Here is a 22,966-nt window from a genome sequence, read left to right as displayed (position 1 = left end):
CCGGCGGCCTAAGGTGTCCTGGTGCCATGTGCATCTATGAACATCCTTATGTTCGAACATGGTGTTCGTTATGGCCAAACTGTAGGTAGCACAGAAATCAAATAACTGAACACCACTTTGGTTCAGATCAGGCAGGCCGTTCTGCTGGTCCAATTAGAATTAACAGACCAAAAATGTTTATGCTAAAATGATTACTTTAGTCTCAATCTTGTAAAATACATTTGTTTTATTATCATACGTGTTGTACTAGTTTGGCACTAATGCTCATTAGCTGCAAACAAATATCTGGAACTAGTCACAAAGTCCCTTGACAATGTATTTACCTTGTTGACCTCTACATTATCTCCCTCTTTTAGTTTATTGGGGTCAATCTCACACGATTTGTTGGATTCACAGATCTATGACAAAGACAGACATTGTAACAAAACAGTCAGACAGCTATTTAAAGCTGCAATCTAAATAAATAATGACAATTGTAAACTGAGTAACCACACAGAGTACTCATACCTCATCTATAACAGGCTTCAGGGTAACAGCAAGGTAATTTTTCCCCACAATCTTCATCATGTCATCAATGCAGCGTGTTGCCAGTGAGTTGCCACGGAAGATAGTGTTAGCCTCCCTGTTCAGACAAAAGTTGTAAAAGTTATTTGACCGCTTTCCATTGTTTGCTAGAAGATCATTATTTTCCATCGGTTTGGATTGATTAATGAAAGTTCATCTAGAAAAGTAAAGCTTTCAAAAACTTGACTCAGATTTTCCATTGTAATTATGAAGCCTATAAAACAGTGTTAAAATACAGTATACAGTGGTACCTCGACATACGAGCGCTTCGAGACACGACCTTTTCGACATCCAACGTAAAATTTGATTCGGCATTTGTTTCTCTAGTACATCCGACGACATGTTCGAAATACGACGATATTTGACAGCGCCGCAGTTTCTTTGTTTTACTGGAAGACGGACGCGTGGCTGATTTTCTTGTGAGAGAAATCAACACTGGATACAAAAAGGTTAGTGCAGGTGGAGAAAAACAGAAAAGGTGAAGTTTACCATTGAAATGAAGATGTAAATGATAGCAAAATATAAGCATGGTGTGTGCATCCATGAACTGGGTCGACAACAGGGCCGTGAAATGTCGATCTCGACCGGCGGTCCTCCTCCGTTCGCCAGTCTAAAGAGTTAAGGTGACAATTCTTATTGTAGTAACATCGCCAAAGAAATCGCCAGCTTCATCAGGTTTCTAATCATTTATTCCATCATCTTTTGTGACAGCATCGGACGCCAGCATCAGAACAGAAAGTAAACTCTTGCTCATTGTCACGTTAGCCCCGCGGTGCGCTCAGGTACAGCAAAAAAAGTTTGCCACATTAGAACCCTATTTGTTACATTATTATACGTATTATTATCATTATTACTAATATTATATTATTATTATTATTCAGATTTTTATTAATAATTTATTTGTTTTGCTCTTTGTAATTGCTATTTGCAATCGTAACAGCAGTATTTATTGAGGATTTAGTGTAGGTTTTTGGGCTGTTGAACGAATTAATGGAATTATAATGTATTTTATGGGAAAATCCTGCTTGACATACGACCATTTCAACTTACAAACAAGGTCATGGAACGAATTAACTTCGTATGTAGAGGTACCACTGTAGTTAATTATAAGGGAAATGACTAGCATAAAATCGCATTTAGAAAAAGAAAATATTAAGCAGTACAAATGCAATGCATCATTAATCATGGTTTCAATGACAATATTGTGTATTTGTGCCGTAAGTGTGCCAAGTTCTCACTGAGTGTTGTCCAACTCCAACGCTGCCACAGCAGAGACAAAAGGCAAAAAGCGGTTGTGATGCAACAGCAACCGAACCATGGGCAGAACGGCCTCGTATCGCTCTCTGCAAATGTCCCCAAGGATGTGCGCTGCTGAGGCAGAGATAGGCTGCCAAGATGGAAGCAAAAGTTAAGGTGAGTGGGAGAATAATGGAAATACACTGATTTGACTTTATGGGCATGTCTGTGGGAAAGGGGAGTGGTGGAGAAATGGATACTGTCTAACATTCAAGGAAATAAAAGCAGTGATCATATTATGTCAAGTTGCAGAAACGTATTTCACAAAACTGTGGTAGAAATTATGAAGTATTCTACCTTAACGTCAGGGGATTTAAGCAGCAAGTTGCAGATTGGAATGTAGCAGGCAGATGGCAGCACTGTGTCTTCTATGTAGGCCAACTTTAAACGCAAGGATCCCAAATCATCAGATTTTGACTTGTTTCCGTTCCCTTTAGGTTGAAGAAGATACCTGATAAAATCAGAGTCTTAATTTTTTTTATGTCGTAATCTGACAACAAACCAGCGTACTACTTTTAAATCGCCTGTGCATTACATCGGCAAATACGTATACTAACACAAGCACTTTCAAGACAAAAATCAGCCACACCCACCAACAAAAAACAGGTTGAAACTAGAGACTGTGTGAGATATAACTAATCGGATTCATCACACTCGGACATACGCAGAATGTGCTCTGTATCAACATTCTTGGCACATGAATCATTATGCAATATGATTTACGCAGTCAAAACACCAACTCTGTCCAAAAAGTGAGTGATGAACTGCCCATCTGTCTGAAAATGAAAGGATTATTCATCCATTCATTGTCCGTTCCGCTTATCTAATACAGAAAATTGTGATTTACAGGGAATTAACGCAGCTATACCAGATATTTGATAATAGCTACTCCTGAATGTTTTTTTTTTTTTTAATGTTACAAAATAACGTGATTCATAAACTTTGTGCGCTATAAATCGTACATCTGTCGGTGTCATCTGTAACAAACAGGTTGTCATTCCATTAAGATTATCTTTCATTCTTTTAAGAGTATTTTTGTTATTCAGATTTGCAAACACTTTCTGTGAGAATAAATTTATTATTAAAAAACATTTACTCTAGTGTTGGACTGATTGGTTTGCACATTTACAGTATTGTAAGTGAATTTAGTTTTAAAAAACAACAACCCAGCCATGTTAAAACTAAGCTTGTGTAGCATTCACTTTCTAATAGATGAGTACAATCTTAATTTTTAACCATTTGTTTTAAGAGTTTACAAAATAGACTACCATAATTTTCGGACTATAAAATGCTACTTCTTCCCCCTCATTTTGAATCCTGCGGCTTATTTGTTGATTTATTTGTGTTAATAGGTACACTTTATTTGACAGTGGCATCATAAGACTTTCACAAGACAGTCATAAGGTGACATGTGGAAAATTTTATCACCAACTTAATTTATGTCCAGCTCGGATCTTTTTTTACATCCATTCAAAAGTGAGGTAATTTTCCGAATGACACTAAATGACATCTGTCATGATTATTAATGCTCATGACAGTGTCATGTCATAATTATAACTGTCATATGACAGTCGTATAATGCCGCTGTCAAATAAAGTGTTACCGGTTGATATCTTTTGCTGTAAATAGCCCATAATACAGTGAGGATATCTGTGTTTTATATTCCGGTGCGGCTTATCTATGAACGAATGCCGTTTTCGTGTCAAATTGGTGGGTGGCGGCTTATAGTCATGTGCGCCTTATAGTCCGATGAGCCTAAAATTGATGATTCATTGGATTTGTAGGCAGGTGTGAAAGTGGGCCGGAACGGTGTTCTGGTAAGAGATTCAGCGCCGGAACGGCGCTTTGATCCCAAAAATATGACAGCAACTATCAAAACCCCATGCTAAAAACAACCTGCCTGGCTGGCTGCCACACAGGCATCTCCAAGAGGAAAACAATCTGCTAACGTCAGAAAACAAAACACACAAAAACATTTGGTCAATTGCATTACCATTATTTTTAACTGGATTAAAGATGATAGGTGTGACAGCACCGTTGATAACCTTCATGATCTTTTGGTAACAGCTGTATTACAGTCTCTGCAAGGTTATACAAGCCAAATTTAAGACTTTTTTAAGACCATAATGAATAAAATTTAAGACCCACTTCACATTGATACCGACAAAAAACGTATAAAAGATTTAAAGGAAAATTGGAGGCCTGGAATCACTTGCAAAGTATATGAATTTATCTCTTTCACACTGCGATACAAACCCAACCAAAAACACCAACAAAAAAAACTTTCCCTTTTGTGAACAAACATGTGAATCACAAAAAGCGTTTGCTGCTGGCATTTTATGACGGCCTTGTACTTTTCAGATTTGCAATGGAATTCCAATGCCTTGATACCCAATGTTTCAAATTGTATAATTTTATTGCACAAAGTCCAGTGTGCTTAATTCAAGTTTCCCTCCACAGGCTTCAAATATGCGCTAGCTTTACATTCTCAAGCAACAAATCATTAAATTTGCACTTACCCATGTATGTAACTACTGCAAATTGGTTCTGTTTAGTTTTCTTCTCGATAACTATGCTAACTACGCTTTCAACACGCAACTGTGGACGCACAGCAAAACCTGCTTGCGTTCGATAAATTCTGACCAAGCAGCACAGGCAGTTCCGCTTTGTAGTTGCGTTATAGTGTCCTCAAAAATTGAAACATTTAAAGACCAAATCTGAAGTAAGGTTGGCCAACCATGTTTTTGAATAATATCAATGGCTAAACAATTATAAGCATTTTTTCGTTATTATTTTAAACGCAACCCTTCCAGATTCTTTGTTTAACCCATAGCAACGCCCTTGACAACGAAAATCTTCGGATTTTTTCCCGACAATCTTCGGAAATTACGTCACACCGAGAACTGCGAGGGAAGTCCGTCATAGAACAGTATTGTTGCATTGCTTCTCGATAAAATGCCACGGCGGTGTGTGGCGATGTATTGTTTTCAATTTAAAGAAAAGTTGTATGAGTGGCCAAAGGATAGCAGGGCACGTAAATGGACATCTTTCGTTCGCACAAAACGAATTAATTTCACACCATCATCGAGTAGTGTTCTCTGCCACAAACACTTCGAAGATGCCTGCTTCCTCAACTGGTCTGCTTATGATCAAGGATTTGCAAAAAAGTGTGATTTTTGGATAGATGACTGATGACTTTGTCAAAGCAGAGCTGCCAACTGTTGTGGAATGAACAGCAGAAGGTAGCGACGCTAGCTGAAAGGTAACTCGAGGCAAAACCCCGATCGTGTTTTGGAATAAACAGCAGAAGCAAACTCGTGGCAATCCCCGATCATAGTTGTATTGAGTTAATTTTGCCTACACTTATAAATTCGTCATAACTTTTCTTTTATCCCAGGCAATAGTAGGTGGTTTATTTACCTGACAATCTTCGGCGAACACCCCCACCCCCGTCAGAGGGTCCGAAAGCGGAAGTGTTCGCTGAAACACGTCAGGCAAACAAAAGCTAACGTCGTTAGCCTCCACCATTCATTCCACAACACGATCGGGCATTCGTCAAAACTTTTCTTTTATCCCAGGCAATAGTAGGTGGTTTATCCACCTGACATGCCTCGGCGAACACCCCCGCCCCCGTCAGAGGGTCCGAAGGCGGAAGTGTTCGCCGAAACACGCCAGGCAAATAAAAGCTAACGTCGCTAGCCTCCACCACTCATTCCACAACACGATCGGGGATTTGTCAAAACTTTTCTTTTGTCCTTAGGCAAAAGTAGGTGGTTTATTTACGTGACATGCTTCAAATCATAAAAATAATAACAGCCTATATCTTACCAATCTTGTAACCTCGATGGGTCTTGTCTCCATTCCATGTCAGGTAGTCTGGGCACATTGTTTGCATCCTTATTAGAGTATGGCTAATACATGTACAGGCCAACATAAAATTCCAACCTCCTCCTCCAACTCTTCAAAAACTTGGATTCAATTCAATTCAATTTTATTTGTATAGCCTTTAATCACAACAGAGGTCTCAAAGGACTTTACAGAGGCAATATGATACACAATTAGAAATGAATCAACAAAGATGAATAGATACAGTTCAAGTCCTGGGTATCCCCTATCCTTAAGACCCTCCATGCCGGCAAGGAAAAACTCCAAAAACTCCAGAGTCAATTGGGAGAAAAATGAGAAACCTTGGGGAGTACCACAGTCAGGAGAGATCCACTCCCAGGACGGATAGACAGGAACCCCAGAACGGCTAATGGAAATTAGCAAGCGAAATTATAGTAATTATGGATCTCCTCACTTGTGCTTGATCTGTCGCTTATATCGCTGTTTGAATCATTGTTTGAAGGGCTTTGTATGGCGGCCGTATGAAGCGCTGTCATCGCTGTTCTCGGTGTGATGTGTCACTTCCGGGTTTGAATCCCCTTTCAGGCTCGAACTTCGGAAACGCGATTATTTTGTCAACTATACAACATATAAATTATTTTTTCATGCTTTATTTGTTGGACAATGTTTAATTACTTTAATTGTGACTATTTGGCATTTTATGAAATGACTTCACATTTGGTCTTTAAAAGCGAGACTATCATTTATGCATGTTCTAAATAAAAGTAATGTTAATAATTTTTTTAGACCTTTCAAAATGGCATTCAAGACCTTTTATGAGATTTTAGGAAAATTTTAGACAAGGCCTTAAATTCAAATGATTGGATTTAAAACTTTTTTTTTTTTTACTTTTTAAGATCCCACACATAACCTGTATTTGTCACTAAACTATCATTGGGTTCTTTAAAAAAGGAATCAAAATTCTTTTTCAAATGGTATATTTTTCCTGGTCCTCAGTATATACTAGTATATCATCTCTGATATTCAAAACAGCGGAATATAAAAACACATCAAGCCTTTAAACATGTAAAGTGCATTTGTTCTGCTTCATTCTTACCACGCTTTGTGGATGTGATTATTTTGCAGTATCTTGACAGGCACCCGTGTTTCCCCCAAAAACACATCTTGGGCCAGATTTTCATTATTCCACAGATCAACTCTGTAAAGTTACAAGAGTAAAGGATGTGACATATAACATACATATAAGTACATTACAGGCAAATGAAGCAAGGTCTTCACCAGGAATGCACAACCAACAAAAACCAAAAATTTCTAAAGGATACTTAAAAATGATTGATTATTCAAATTTTAGTGGTGGTTTCAATGGTGCTTTTTGTCTTTGTTCATAAAGCCCAATCATCTAATCATGCAGCAGTACCACTTCAAATCCAAACCTTAAAACCATGCATAAAGGTTTACCTTTTACCCTGTGTTCTATGGGTCCACTGGACTGAAGCCCCACATATCCTTAACCAGAAACCAAGGCTCTCTATCAGCACAGTACATACTCGATACAAATTCTCTTTTTGTACTAGTTTCATATTTGTAAAATATTTGATAGGATATCTTTTAGTTTGAAAGGACATACAAACATAAAGATAGGATGAAAACAAACTAACTTGATCTCTAGCTTTTCGATGTCTTCTTCCTCCACTTGGAAATGCGACTTTTTGGAGTAGCTGCTAGACCGTGTAATCTGAAGATTAAAATGCTTTTTATGAAACATAAACTTATTCATTTATTAATAACATTGTAGATGGAACATTGCAAACCTGAAATGGGACTGTGTTGCAAAAGTTTCCAAATTTACCTCAAAGAAGAAAGTCTCTTCAAAAAGAGGGTTGCTGGTTTTCTTCTTGACTTTTGTTTTCTTTTGGTCAGATCTGAAGAAAAATGTTACATGAAAATCATGTCATGAAAATAAAAACATGTTTCCTGATTTTTAAGACTGTATTTTTAAGATCTTTTACTTTCTGTGAAACACTTTGAGATAAGATGAAGACAATTGAGTCTCAAGTGTCTTCAAATCTCCAAATTTTCACACAAAGCAAGACAGACATATGCAATATACAGGTGTGCACATAATTTTTTTGCCCAGGTTCTCAGAGGAGGACCTGGAGATGCGACTTGGTCCTCATTGAGCTTGAGAGCCGACCCGCCTGATGCGATAAAATTATGACAAGCTTTACTTGGAGCCAATTACCTTAAATTAATTTTATTAACCATTAACACTTGATTAACATCAACTGGCACAACAAAATTGCCATTACTCTGAAGTGAAATGTAAAGACATATACAGGGGTACGCATATTTTTTTTGCCTCCCACATTAACTCCAAGCCATTGTAAAAGTGGGATGTCCACCTCTTAAGAGCTCATTGAACGTGCATGTTTAGCTTTGTGAAATGCGAGCAAAAACACGTTTGTCAGTGCATGGCGCTGTTCTTTATTAATTTTATTCCGCCACTTGTCCATAGGGCGAGTAGGGTCCTGTCTGGCATCGATAGTTTGCTTAATTGCCATCATGCTCACTGTTTTTTTCGTGATTTTCAAAGTTTGGATGGCTGAAATTCTTTGACCCTACATAAAATGCGCTGCTCTTATCAGCGACATTGAGATTCTCACGGCAAGTTTAGCACCACATTTCCATGAGAGCTTCATTTGCTTCTAGCCATGGTACCTCCTGCAGCCACTTTTCAGCAAAAGTCCTTTTTTTTGGTAGCTCTGGTGACGTCTCTGTCTGCAGTGTTGTTAATTTTACTTTAAAAAAGTAATTAATTACAGTTACAAAGTACTTCTCCCAAAAAGTAATTGTGTTAGTAACTCATTTACCTGAATGTTAGAGTAATTAGTTACTTGGAAAAGTAACTAGTGGTAATTTTCTTTTTTTTCTCCCCCAAAAAACAAACAAAACAAAAACAGGTCACGCAATGTGAAGTTTAAAGGGTTTGGGGGACAATTGGCCCTAGCCCAATTCTTTACCCTCCACTTAACTAGACACAAGGGTATTGCAATAACTAGATAGTAACCTTTGCTATGTGTGGAAGTCATTTAAAGTTGTGAATCAACCGTTAAAGTTGGTAAAATTGCTCCCGTTATTTCATTAGTTCCCTTCAGTCTACTTTAAACATGTGTAAGTTTTAAAACTGTTTCATCATTTAAAGATATATTTAAGATTTTGCCGATTTAGGAGCATTTTAGATTAAAAAAAAAAAAAAAAAAGTTACTTAGGATCGCTATGAAGGATCTCTACATCAGAGCCTTCTTGAGAGGTCTACTGCTTTAAGATGGCGGCTGTTTACTAACGCATGTAGTCATTAAAACATGTTGCCAATGCAGCTGTGTCTGTCAATTGCATCTAGTTCTATAATATGATATCTACTAGCTATGGCTACAGTCAGGTATTATTGGAGCCACCTAGCATCGCGGTTGCAACGGCGTCTTCCCCACTCCTGCTCTGCTCTCTCGTCTCCGTGAGTCTGTTTCTCTCAGACTGTTTTTTATTCAACCAACTTAGTAGCATAGTAACGCACGCCTTTCCCGCCTCAGTAACGGTAACGGCGTTGCCAAGATAAGAAAAGCAATTAATTAGATTACTCATTACTGAAAAAAATAACGCCGTTAGTAACGCACGCCTTTCCCGCCTCAGTAACGGTAACGGCGTTGCCAAGATAAGAAAAGCAATTAATTAGATTACTCATTACTGAAAAAAATAACGCCGTTAGTAACGCCGTTATATTCTAACGCCGTTATTAACAACACTGGTCGTCTGTCTGTCTTTTGACGGGTGTGGGGGAACACGTTAATAATTATTCAGTGGGACCTGCCTCTTTGACATTTTGAGAATAGATTTTCTCGTGTCCGCCGCAAATACAGTGGTCAGCCATCGGTACGCAAAAGCGTATTGAAGCTGTTGAGGGCCAACGCATTTGTCTACGTCCAGTACGCATGCGCGCATGCGGACCACTTATGTGCACCCCTGGCAATATAGTATTACCTTCCTTACACAATCTGAATAGAACATATACTGTAATATAAAACACACTCATCAATTTTACATTCACAAAAAAGAGGAGAGGTGTTTGGAAATTCTGGATCCACAGTATTTTCACAAAACATGTCACAGTTCATTAAGCATGTAACAATTTCAAAATTGTGAAAAGATGGCTCTTACAGCACAATTTTGCTAAACGTTACCTGGCTGGTCCAACGAGTGACACTGTGGCATACGGGTCACAGATCTGCCCACTAATAAGTGGCAATCCCTGGCACTCTATTATTCTGCAGATAAGACAAAGAAAATGCAGGGCCAATTGTTAAAAAAAAAAAAAAAAAAAAAAACATTAGCTACCCAATTATACATTAGCTACCCAATTAAATAAATAAACTGTCTATTGACTACTATCTTAACACATTATACGGGATTTTAAAAAGCCATTATGCAGTAAGGAATGATATGAGAACATCAGAAGTGACCTCTTATTTACTAACACTAACACTTTGCTCTATGACTGCAAGCTTCTTTTGGTCCAATTTTCTTTTTTCTTTTTTTCTTTTATATTTGGAATATCCGTCATTGCAATGCTTGGCAAGTATTCACACAGCCCCCCCCCCCCCCCCCCCCCCGATGTAATTGGTAACATTTTTATAAACTCAGGCCTGATGGATATTGGAAAAAATTAACATTGCGATATAAATTGCCAAGGCTCCACACTTACTTTTTGCATTGGTTGCACTGCTGCGCCCAACTTGTTTTCATAAAGTGCACCACCACAAAATGTAGGCACACCCACATTTTTCATTGAATCACCTTTAACGCCATATTTTTGAATCACTCTTCATAACATTCATATAATTCATATGAGTGAGTCCACTCAAATTCACTCACGCTTTGACGCTGACGCTACCGATTACAGCCTCAAGACAACGAAGATTGACACATTTGTGCCTTTGATTGTAGCGCTACAGAGCCCTCACTTGCCAGATCAAAGCTACATACATGCCAATCATTGTTAACTTTAACTAGCAAATTCCAGCTGCACTGCTGACCAAAAAAAGCAGCAGTACGAGCATGAAGCAGAAAAACAAATATATATTTTTTTAATTAAAAACCTTTCCGAGGTACTTCCGCATGTCTGCAAGTAACTTCCGTTTCAGAATTCCTCCATCCAAAACAACAGTGGAGTAAAATTACTCATCAAAATCCCTTAAAAAAGACAATTTGGAAATACCGCATCCATCTGCCATCATCACGACAGGGGAGGACAACATGTTCATGAAGGCAGCTCGTGCCACTACAAAGACTGGGTGTTTTTGTCGCGATGTTGCCGCTGTGTTATGGAAGGTATGTTCTTCCTATCCCAGCATTTGCTCAAAAAAATACTAAAGCTAAAATCTTGCGCATGAAACGACTTATTGTCTTTGATATCGTTATTACGATGATGATTGTAATTATGGTGATCTTTAATATTATTTACGACAATTACTGTATCTGCTGCCAGACTGTTGCTAATCAGTACGTGTAGCATGACACAATTATGTCAATGCATTAATGCAAGTGTTACAAGTTTTTTGTTTATTTGTTAGCAGGTGGAAAATGCTGTTAGGCAGGGAAAGATAAGTTGATGTGCGTCACAGCAACACTTACTGGTTGTTGATGGGCATATATCGAGACTATGTCTTTCTACCCGGCAGGAGCGGCAGAAAAGCTGGGACTAGGATAGATGGTGGTTTGCCTTACGGCAGACCGTCAGCTTGATCCCAAGATCCAACTACGAGCTTTTAAACTGCAGCAACTTTAAGAGACGCTATTGGAGCTGGAATTACCAAGGACAGTGGGAGAAAGCCCGTCAGGTGCCCGCTAATGGTCTCTGTAATGTGTGGAGTTTAATGTCGTAAGTTTGGCAACGCTCAGGAGCTGTGCTGTCTGAGAACACATTCTCTTTTGCTATTTTTTTTCTCATAATTTTATAAATTGTAATTTATTGACCGTTTTTGCGCACGCACAAATCGTTTTAAAACAAGAAATTGAATCATGTCAAAATGTTTTATTGCGATCAATATCTAGAAAATACATACTATTTTTGTTTATATGTACATACCTTGTACTATTTCCTTGTAACAACAAAATCCGTGTCAGCCCTTCTGCATTGGACAAATGTAACATTATTTGTAATGTTACCTCATTTTCATCACTCAAGGGGCCGGCGTATCAATCTACACCTCAAGTCAACACAGGCTGACAGGTTGTTATAATTTTCTCCACGAATGATCGAAGAAGTGATAAGAGTTCACGCACAGAACATCTCGCAGTCTTGTCTACATCGTGCTGAATCCATTTTTGGAGATTCCGATGGTTCCTCTGGTTTGATTTTGCAGTTTTAACTTCGTCAACACGCTGCTTACTTCAACCGCAACTCATGAGGTTTTTTCTGAACTGGAAGTTCAAAGCAGAAATTTTCCAAGATGGCGCCGCCCGTTTCGCTCCGGAAACTTGTCTATACTTTTCACCAGATTCCAGTCCTCCGAAAAACTGCTGCGATCGGCCCGATTTCTAAACAGGTGATCAGATCATCGCTAATACTGTATATACCATAATGGGTTGGCAGACATAATGGCCCTCCAAAGAAAACCATACAACGATATGGCCCGCAACAAAGACAAGTTTGGCCCCCATGGAATAGATGTACTTAAAACACAAATAGTATAAAAATTGAAACCTGCATTGATCAAATATTGTCCTCATTGTATTCAGTTACTTAGAATGTAAATTGTATTTATTATATAGATTTAAAAAAAACATAATAATTGACAAAGTGGTAGTGTGTACCCTTATGTATGTTTTTTGGTGCTCAGGGACCATGACTACTTTCAAAGGTGTTTTAGGTAAAAACAAACAGACACTGTAGGAACCCTAAACAGGATGTGGCTGCTAAGCAAAGGTCACTGGGGAGTAAGAATGCCTGCACTAAGTGAGGCCAGAAGGGAAGACATGTCAAGAGAAGGCCAGGTTGTTTGTGCACAATTTTCCTCGGCGCCATGACAATATTCCCTGAAGTGTTCTTTGTCAATTTCTAAGTCCGCCACACTATTTATTGTCCTCTGTGATGATCTCAAGTGATTAGTCACACTGTGACAGAATGCAGATGCAACAGTTTATGAGCTAAAACATTCTTATTTCACACCTGCATTCATCAATACATCAGTTCATTGGACAACTTGCAGTAAACAGGTGACAGTTAAACCAAAGAAACTGAGTGAGAAAAGAATGACAACAGAAAATCACAGAGCTTGAAGACTTCCTGCCCAAGTACCACGCTTCCTCCACATTGCCCTGCTCACCAATTATGAATGACAGTGCAAACTAAGTAATAATTGAATAAGCACCAACAAAAACATACTTTATACTTTACATATTTTATTCTATGGTCCGAGCCGATCGCTCTCCCATGTGATTACATGTTTAAATCAAGACAAGTTGTAAAGATTTTTTTAGTATGTTGTGGAAAAATATTAGCAAAAGTCAACAGTTGTGGATTTTGTTGTTGTTCTAAATTAATTTGTAAAACAAATGAATTTGGATTGAAAGGAGATGAACGGCACACGAGATATAGCAGATTTACAGAATTAAAAAAAAAAAAAAAAAATCTGACCCAGGCTAAGTACCACACTATGACATGTTCATGATATTTGATCAGCTTCAAAATTAACACAATTATGTTCAATTTTTCACTGTTTTTACAACACAATTGCTCGCGCAAAATAGACTGAGTGTTCATTATATATATCACAAGGATTATACTTTTGCATCTGATTTGATCCTTTATCTTAACAAAAATAGAATTGCTATTCATGCCCATTCAGCAGCAGTGCTAACTTTATTCTTAAAACTAAAAGCTAACTAACTTGTCTTTTTACTTGAATTTTATATATTTATTTATTTATAGTTTTGAAGATCAACTTGTGACATTTCTGCCATCTGGAACCTCATGCTACCTACAAAGGTTTATTATTATTATTTTATTTTTTTAAAAGCATTTAAAAGTTTTGGTTGTGCAGTGTATTGTGATATTTGATCACTTCAACGCGCAAAAACAAACTAGAAAATGCAGCAAATCCCAATCTTCTGTACCGCTTATCCTCCACGAGGGTCGTGGGGTTGCTGGAGCCTCCCCCAGCTAAACTATGGGCAGGAAGCACACCCTGAACTGTGACGCCAGGTGGTTGAGACAAAAAACATTTTTTGTGTCTCTTATGTCATTTTTTTATTTTTACCAATTTTTAGGTAATTTATTCAACACTCTCTTAAACAATATAAACTCCTTTCTACCCAAGATGCACCCTCCCACAAAGTTTGACAACAGACAGACAGATTCCAGTGAATTTGAGTCAGTGATATTGAATACATTCCATATTGGAATTAATAATCAAATGGTAAGTGAAGTGGTAACCATTACTGTGCCCAAAGCACTTTACTGGCTCACATTCACACACACCAGTAGGCACTGCTGCTGCCATGCCCACTGAGAGCATTTTAGGAGTGAGTGTCTTGCCCAAGAACAATTTGACAGTAGGCAGTTGGAGGTGGAGTCGAACTACTGATGACCTGCACTGCCAACTGCACCATGGCCACCCTCGATAAATCTAAACACAAGTTTTAGGGTTTTCCAATGTGAAAAAAATTGTTAATTTTCTTGTAACCTATTTATACCATGCACCCACATTTATTGCTGATTTTAATCCAAAGAAATGTTCATTCATTCATTCATTCATTTTCCATGCCGCTTCTTCCTCACGAGGGTCGCGGAAGTGCTGGAGCCTATCCCAGCGTTCCAAAGAAATGTTATAAGAGAAAATTGGTTATTTTCAGTGGTGTAGATCTGTATGATGCAGTAGAGCTGTACACCCCTCCAAAAATACAACCACAAAAATATTTGATGGAGATCATTATATTATGAAAGTTGTCTAATTGTTGGAACACACACAAAAAAACAACAACAACACAGGGTTGCAAATCTTAGGCCATGTCTATACCTAGCAGTTTTTTTTTAAAAGAAGATCCTGCCCTAATAAATCGGGAAAAAGTTATGTCTACACCAGCACGTTTGTAGAAAAAAAAAAAAAAAAAACAGCCACAGCCAACCACATTCATAACAATGCGCGAAAATTAATTGCCCATAATGCCCCCATCCTTCGCATGTGTTCTTCAATAGTTTGTATTTAAATGGAAGCAAAAAAGCCCCTGTATTATTTACTCCAAATGAAAACATTGGTCTCATGTGTGACGTCGGGACAAAGTTTGTCCCAGTCAGTGACGTTTCCACAGTCGACTCTTCGGTTATGAGTGTCCACATGATGGCGCCACATATGCAGAATCTGTACATCTTCACTTTGGACAAAGTTTTTAAGAACCCTTGTTTACATGTGTGTGTGGATGATCGGCCAAACCGTTAAAAAGTTCTTATTTTTGCCTAATACACTGCTACGTGTGGACATGGCCTTTATGTGTTGATTACAAAATACTCACTGCACAAGTAAATGCTGACCCACTGAGCCATTCTCTGAAATCACTTCATTCAGTCTCATCTCCAGATGAACCTTGCCCTGTTAGATAAAAGGACAAGGAGTGGCTGGTGAAAAGTTAAATCATCTATGATTTTGTCTCTGTTCAGCGCACAGTACTCATTGTTATTCTATTTAAGTCTATCAAACACAATGGACATTTTTATTCAAACGTCACTTGTATCAACACCAGATAGAACACAGTAATAATATTTGAAGTAAAATATGGCTTTAAAAGTAGTCTAATTGGTGAACACTATTCTTACAGCCTCATTTTAAAATTAATCGTTATTGTGTGTAACTTGTTATAGAACACTACAGTATATTCTGTTTTATATTCTAGCATTTAAGGTTATAGGAGGTACAGTGTGTGTGATAACCACCACAGCTGTGGATTTTGTCACCATTCACAAAGATCGGATGTGGTGAAGGCTTTCGGAAGTGCCAGAGTGAGTAAGAGAGAGAGCGAGACAAACAAGACGCCCACACACATGCAACCTGTCTCTGCAATTCAGCTCCTAGCAACGTTGTGACCAGTATTTTTATTGCATGATTGAACTTAAGCCCTGCATCATTCTAAGCACTCTATAAGTACTCAAAAAAGTAAATTACAAGCAAATGAAATCATTCACTCAAGCCCTATTTCAGTGAATATGACTAAAAAGTAAAAATTGTCCTTATATAAATTTTAATGTCATAGGTATTTGACTGAGCAAATACTACAATGAGGCTTCATGCACAAAGATCCAAAGAGGAGGCATTAAAAAATAACACTCCGAAGGTGGCTAAGTGAATCAGTGATGTCGTACATAGCCAAAATAGTTTGACGTAAAGAAACAAAGAAGTAAGCATACAATAAAAAATGGCTTGCTCAAAAATGGTAAGTGAGAAATATAATGACAAGAGACCAATAAACCTCACTAATAAAATGTTTGCAAATGTTGCTAACGAGTAACTTCCAGCATGTAGATCAGGGGTGGGCAAACTATTCCACAAAGGGCCGCAGTGGATGCGGGTTTTTGTTGCAACCCAATAAGAGGACACCTTTTCACCAATCTGCTAATTTACACGTGCAATCAGTCGATTGCAGTCAGGTGCTTCTCATTTCTGCTGAAACCTCATTGGTTAAACTATCAGTGCTGGGTCAGCTGGAACAAAGACCAGGACCCACTGCGGCCCTCGAGGACCGGTTTGCCCACCCCTGATGTAGATGCTGGAGGATGTATCCGTTCTAAGCAGGGAATTTTATCAGTTCTTTAGTGCTATGTTCAAATTAAAACCAAAGATTTTTCAATTATAGTAGTGGAAATGTTACACGTGCATTAAGGAAATGCTAAATACAAGGCATCCAGAAAGACTTTTACCTGAACCTCTGAGTTTGGGTCCACAAGCTGAAGGCTAAACCAGTGCTCCTTCCCTTTATATTTACACAAGTCATCTTTTCGAATTGACACCTTGCCTGAAAAGACCAAATATATAATAATGCATTTAACTAAAAACGTCTCACAGCTAAAATAGGAATAGACTTACCAACTGGTAAATCCCTTTGGAAAACACTCTTGGCGTAAACATAAAATGATAAACACTGAAATGGCCGTGGAATCTCAAAGTAGAAGTCCTCACCGTAGAAAGGGCTGGTGGTAAACACAAATAATTCATTTAAAAACATGAATAAGTGTTGGCTTAAAATGGAATGTGTACAAATGTGTGCAGAAAAAGATGTAATTGTTAGAGCTTGTAGCCTTGTAAACTTCACCTTATAATATTGTTCATCTAACTTACCAAACATAATCCAGTAAAAAAACAGAATGGGCATAGTGATGAAATAATTTTTTTTTATGGAGAATTGATCTTAAATGATAAGGTGGTACAGCTGAGACTTCAGCGACAATGTTACCAGTAATTTTGTCTTAAATTTTGTCTTGTCAATTCTAAAGGAGAACCTGACATGGATATTGGTGAGCGCTCCAGGGCAAGATTCTGACTTTAGAGTCAGAATCTTGGGGAATTTTTTTTCCCAGTGGCCATAAACCTCTTCTGTAGCATTCAAACAAAATGTTAGCTCATTCAAAAAAATCAAAAACAAAAAAAAAAAACAACAACAACATCTAATTATGAGGCGAATGTTGATTTTGACCAAAGCTTTATGTAAAATTGTTTCATTCGCATTGTAATCTTGATGTACAATCATATTGTCAAAAACTCAACAGAAACTGAATGACGCAGGGAGTATTCATGACTCAACTTCGGGTGGATTGCTTTTTCTCTGTTGGGAGCTGTAAACATTGGACTATAAGGCGTGCCTGACTATATAGCCGCACCCACAAACGTTACAATTTTTTTTTCATTCATATACAATCCGCAGGCACCCCCCATTGCAATACTTACAGTGCCTTGCAAAAGTATTCGTCCCCCTTGAGTCTTGCAACCTTTCGCCACATTTCAGGCTTCAAACATAAAGATATGAAATTTAATTTTTTTGTCAAGAATCAACAACAAGTGGGACACAATCGTGAAGTGGAACAACATTTATTGGATAATTTAAACTTTTTTAACAAATAAAAAACTGAAAGGTGGGGCGTGCAATATTATTCGGCCCCTTTACTTTCAGTGCAGCAAACTCACTCCAGAAGTTCAGTGAGGATCTCTGAATGATCCAATGTTGTCCTAAATGACCGATGATGATAAATAGAATCCACCTGTGTGTAATCAAGTCTCCGTATAAATGCACCTGCTCTGTGATAGTCTCAGGGTTCTGTTTAAAGTGCAGAGAGCATTATGAAAACCAAGGAAAACACCAGGCAGGTCCGAGATACTGTTGTGGAGAAGTTTAAAGCCGGATTTGGATACAAAAAGATTTCCCAAGCTTTAAACATCTCAAGGAGCACTGTGCAAGCCATCATATTGAAATGGAAGGCGCATCAGACCACTGCAAATCTACCAAGACCCGGCCGTCCTTCCAAACTTTCTTCTCAAACAAGGAGAAAACTGATCAGAGATGCAGCCAAGAGGCCCATGATCACTCTGGATGAACTGCAGAGATCTACAGCTGAGATGGGAGAGTCTGTCCATAGGACAACAATCAGTCATACACTGCACGAATCTGGCCTTTATGGAAGAGTGGCAAGAAGAAAGCCATTTCTCAAAGATATCCATAAAAAGTCTCGTTCAAAGTTTGCCACAAGCCACCTGGGAGACACACCAAACATGTGGAAGAAGGTGCTCTGGTCAGATGAAACCAAAATTGAACTTTTTGGCCACAATGCAAAACGATATTTTTGGCGTAAAAGCAACACAGCTCATCACCCTGAACACACCATCCCCACTGTCAAACATGGTGGTGGCAGCATCATGGTTTGGGCCTGATTTTCTTCAGCAGGGACAGGGAAGATGGTTAAAATTGACGGGAAGATGGATGCAGCCAAATACAGGAACATTCTGGAAGAAAACCTGTTGGTATCTGCACAAGACCTGAGACTGGGACTGAGATTTATCTTCCAACAGGACAATGATCCAAAACATAAAGCCAAATCTACAATGGAATGGTTAAAAAATAAACGTATCCAGGTGTTAGAATGGCCAAGTCAAAGTCCAGACCTGAATCCAATCGAGAATCTGTGGAAAGAGCTGAAGACTGCTGTTCACAAACACTCTCCATCCAACCTCACTGAGCTCGAGCTGTTTTGCAAGGAAGAATGGGCAAGAATGTCAGTCTCTCGATGTGCAAAACTGATAGAAACCTACCCCAAGCGACTTGCAGCTGTAATTGGAGCAAAAGGTGGCGCTACAAAGTATTAACACAAGGGGGCCGAATAATATTGCACGCCCCACTTTTCAGTTTTTTATTTGTTAAAAAAGTTTAAATTATCCAATAAATTGTGTTCCACTTCACGAGTGTGTCCCACTTGTTGTTTATTCTTGACAAAAAATTAAAATTTTATATCTTTATGTTTGAAGCCTGAAATGTGGCGAAAGGTTGCAAGGTTCAAGGGGGCCGAATACTTTTGCAAGGCACTGTATACCAAAATAAAAGAAGCAGATTAGCCTGTAAAATCCAAGAATAAGATGCACTGGACTAGAAACGGAAGGGTTCAAAGCAAAGGTAAGAAGTAGCAGCTTAAATTCGGAAAATCAATTTATAATAATTGATGATGACCTGTACCACCATGTGTCACAACACACAACACCTACAAGGTAGACTTGCTATCTGTAAAGCTGAAGCTTAAGGTGGTATTTAAAGAGAAAACATTGCAATTTCTGTAGCACGTTAAGATTGAGGTCGAGAAACAAATTTGAGCGATCTTGGTGATCAGAGGGACATTGGCAGATTTTGAACAGTTCTTCAAAGAGTCCAAAGTTGTCGACTTTCCAGCATTTTACACTCTAAATGAGGTCAACTGTAAGGCTTAACACAAAGAAAATTGCACATCCGGTAAAATGAGATCCAAAATACATTTTATTTATTTGAGCACGTTTCTTTGTGTCAATCAAATTCACATGTGGGGTCCCTCAAGGGTCCATTCTCAGACCACTTTCATTTAGCATCAATATGCTTCCTGTAGCTCAGATCATGGAACAATATGACAGCTCCCATCACATCTATGCAGATGACACACAATTCTAGATTTCAGTGTCCCCACATGATTATAAGTCTCCCTTACTAAATGCATTCATCAAATCAATGAATGGATGCACCATAATTTTCTCCAGCGTAATGTGGGGAAGCCAGAGGTGATCTTTTTTTTTGGGGGGGGGGGGGGGGGGGGGGGGGGGGGCTGAAAGATCAGCACGCACCTTGGCACAATGTCTCTTAGAGCTACAAATTAAGCCAGAAATCCTGGCAGAATTATTGACTCAGACCTAAAAATTGACAGCCAGAATTAAGGGACATGTAAAAACTTATCCAACCATTAATTTTTAGTAGATTGGACTAATGCAATGGTACAGTATATTTACAGGTCTTGAAAATCAGTGAGGAAGCTGCAGCTCGTACAGAATGCTGCTGCCAGAGTCCTTACAAATACAAGGAAACTGGACCATATCACACCGGTAATAAAATTGTTACACTGGCTTCCACAGAGTCAAATGATAGACTATAAAATACTACTGGTTGTCGAAAAACACTAATGGCCTTGGATCAAAATACATCCCTGATTTGTTTGACTCCTATGAAGCATCTAGACCCCTAAGGTTGTCTGGAACCGGTCTGCTAGGTGTTTCAAGAACAAGAACTAAGCAGGGTGAGGCAACATTTAGCTACTATCCTTCTCACCTCTGGAACAAGTTATCTGAAGGTCTGAAGCGTGCTCAAACTGTCAACTCCTTTAAATTATAAAATGTTAAATTATCATTAATATTCATAACTGCCTATATATTTGAAATTTCAAGTTATGTGCTTTTTATTCATTTTTTGTTTTTATATCTATTTCCGATTAATTTTTTTTTAACTCTCTTGATGATTTAATGTAATTTTTATGAATCGTTTTATCTCCTGTTTAAGATTCATTTTCTAGTTTTATTTCTATTTGTTTCAATGGTCTTTCTTTATTTAATGTGATTATTAGTATCATTTTATCAGTCTGTGGATCTTCATGTGATGTAAAGCACTTTGAATTGCCTTGTGTCGAATTGTGCTACACAAATAAATGTTTTTGCCAGATGCCCAGCTCTAACAAAGACTACTAAATATAATATTACTAGAGAAGAATTTGGGGGGGGGGGGGGGGGGGCACTGAACAAAAACATCTAATGACCACTGATGAGAGGGGAGTGTACCTCACGTGTACATTTATGTGGCGGTGGATCAAACACAACAGAGTATTGTAATAGGAACACAGAGAAACAAACAATGCGGCAAAAAAACGAATATGCTCTTGGTGTCAGACAGTCCACGGAGCAGTCAGGCTTTGCAATGTCATAGCGATTTTTATTTATTTTACATGATCCACAATCCATGAAGTGGTTAGCAAAGAGCCCAAGCATCTGTGGCCAATTCAACGTGGCAAAACAACTACCTCACTACTAAGACAACAAGTACACAGCTTGTTGTGACAGGCGATTGTCGGTTAAGCAAACACACTTAAACAATTTGCTGGATTAATTATTCATACGACAAAGTAATATTGAAGATAATTTAGAAGTCACATGCAGAGCACATCTTAATTGAGTCTGACTAATTATTATCCTAATAGACCACATTGTAAAGTTAAATTTTAATCAACATCTCAATAAAAGAACACTTTTTTTTACCATTTTAACATAAATTTTGTTTTATACAATGCTTGCTTGACTCGTGCCATGAAACTTTGGTTGTTGATAGAATCTAGAATACAACATTAAAAATTTCCATTTCAAAATATGTTGGTGCATAAGTGAATACCAATACAACTACAGATAACTTGCATGGCTTAGGCTTAGTTTTTTCCCCCCTACTTTTCTCAACAGGTGACACTCCTTTCAAGGTGTTAACTTCTTTTGACGGTCAACAGAGATGATTGTTTACCATCTCTCTGCACCACTTTTGTGGCAGTGTTTTGACTAACATGAAAAGGTTTGCTATTCTTGTACCCGTCACCCTTTCTGTACATAAAAATTATTTGCTTCCTTCGATCTTGAGACATTTCTTGTCCATGTGGTGCCATTGCTGAAGTATGAGGTACATATGAGCATGGAGTTTGAGGGGTTTCCTCACTGGTCAGCATCCATTTTATAGTCACTGTCTCCCCGACACCTGCCTATAATAATTAGATTAATCATTGGATGAAATCTTTTTAGGTAGATTTTTTTCTGGTTTTGCTCAAATGCTTTAATGGGGGTGTATTCATTTCTGCCACATTATTTTTACAGATTTGTTAAAACTATTTTATTTTTTTGTAAGTGCAAATAAACTAATCTTGCTTTAAACCAATGACCCATGTTTGCAGGATTATTTTGCAGTGTAGTTTGCTGTTCAAATAGTTTTTTCTGAAATGAAAACAGGTTTCTGAAATATCAGTTGTGGTTTACTCAATTATGATGTGCACGTTAAAACATGATGCACAGAGGGCAGAATGGCGGTTGAGTGGGTAGCACGTCCGCCTCACAGTTCTAAGATCCGGGGTATGATCTGGGGCTCCAGCCACCCTCTGTGGAGTTTGAATGTTCTCCATGATCAGCCGGTTCATATTATTGTTTTCTACGGGTGCTCCGGTTCCCTCCCTCAGGCCAAAAACATGCATGGTAGGCTGATTGAACACTATAAAAATACTCTATAGGTGTGATTGTGTGAAAGTTTGTTTGTCTGTACAGTCAAGGGCGAGGGGTGTGCCATCTTAGACACACCACGATTCGATTCGATTACGATTCAGGGTGCTACGATTCGATTACTGAACGATGATCACGGTTATCACGATTATCGATGCGTCGTACACAGTGTTGTTACTAACGGCGTTACAATATAACGGCGTTACTAACGGCGTTATTTTTTTCAGTAGTGGGTAATCTAATTAATTACTTTTCTCATCTTGGCAACGCCGTTACCGTTACTGAGGACGGAAAGGCATGCGTTACTATGCGTTACTATATTGGTCGAAAAGTCTGAGGGAGACGGACTCACCGAGACGACAGAGCAGAGCAGAAGTAGGGAGGAGGCAAGAAAGTTGTGACGCCGAGCAAACGCGATG

The 22,966-nt window shown here is 38.4% G+C and overlaps 1 protein-coding gene across 2 annotated transcripts in view; it reads right to left on the bottom strand.

Moving 5' to 3' along the window:
* rasa2 (RAS p21 protein activator 2) overlaps nt 1-22,966 on the bottom strand; it is a 72,401-nt gene that overhangs the window by 25,108 nt on the left and 24,327 nt on the right. The window contains exons 3-13 of one of the 2 annotated variants that reach the window (XM_057839451.1): nt 16,836-16,939; nt 16,670-16,764; nt 15,271-15,347; nt 9,942-10,025; nt 7,556-7,628; nt 7,365-7,441; nt 6,803-6,904; nt 2,158-2,311; nt 1,803-1,951; nt 508-622; nt 324-398 (exon numbers count right to left, since the gene is read on the bottom strand). In XM_057839451.1, coding sequence (XP_057695434.1) covers nt 324-398; nt 508-622; nt 1,803-1,951; nt 2,158-2,311; nt 6,803-6,904; nt 7,365-7,441; nt 7,556-7,628; nt 9,942-10,025; nt 15,271-15,347; nt 16,670-16,764; nt 16,836-16,939 — 1,105 coding nt within the window. The remainder of the gene's footprint in view (nt 1-323; nt 399-507; nt 623-1,802; nt 1,952-2,157; nt 2,312-6,802; nt 6,905-7,364; nt 7,442-7,555; nt 7,629-9,941; nt 10,026-15,270; nt 15,348-16,669; nt 16,765-16,835; nt 16,940-22,966) is intronic. The other variant, XM_057839452.1, reaches the window with a different exon arrangement.

The sequence above is a fragment of the Corythoichthys intestinalis genome, chromosome 6 (assembly GCF_030265065.1).
Source record: "Corythoichthys intestinalis isolate RoL2023-P3 chromosome 6, ASM3026506v1, whole genome shotgun sequence".
NCBI lineage: Eukaryota > Metazoa > Chordata > Actinopteri > Syngnathiformes > Syngnathidae > Corythoichthys > Corythoichthys intestinalis.
This window is presented reverse-complemented; position numbering and strand designations above follow the sequence as displayed.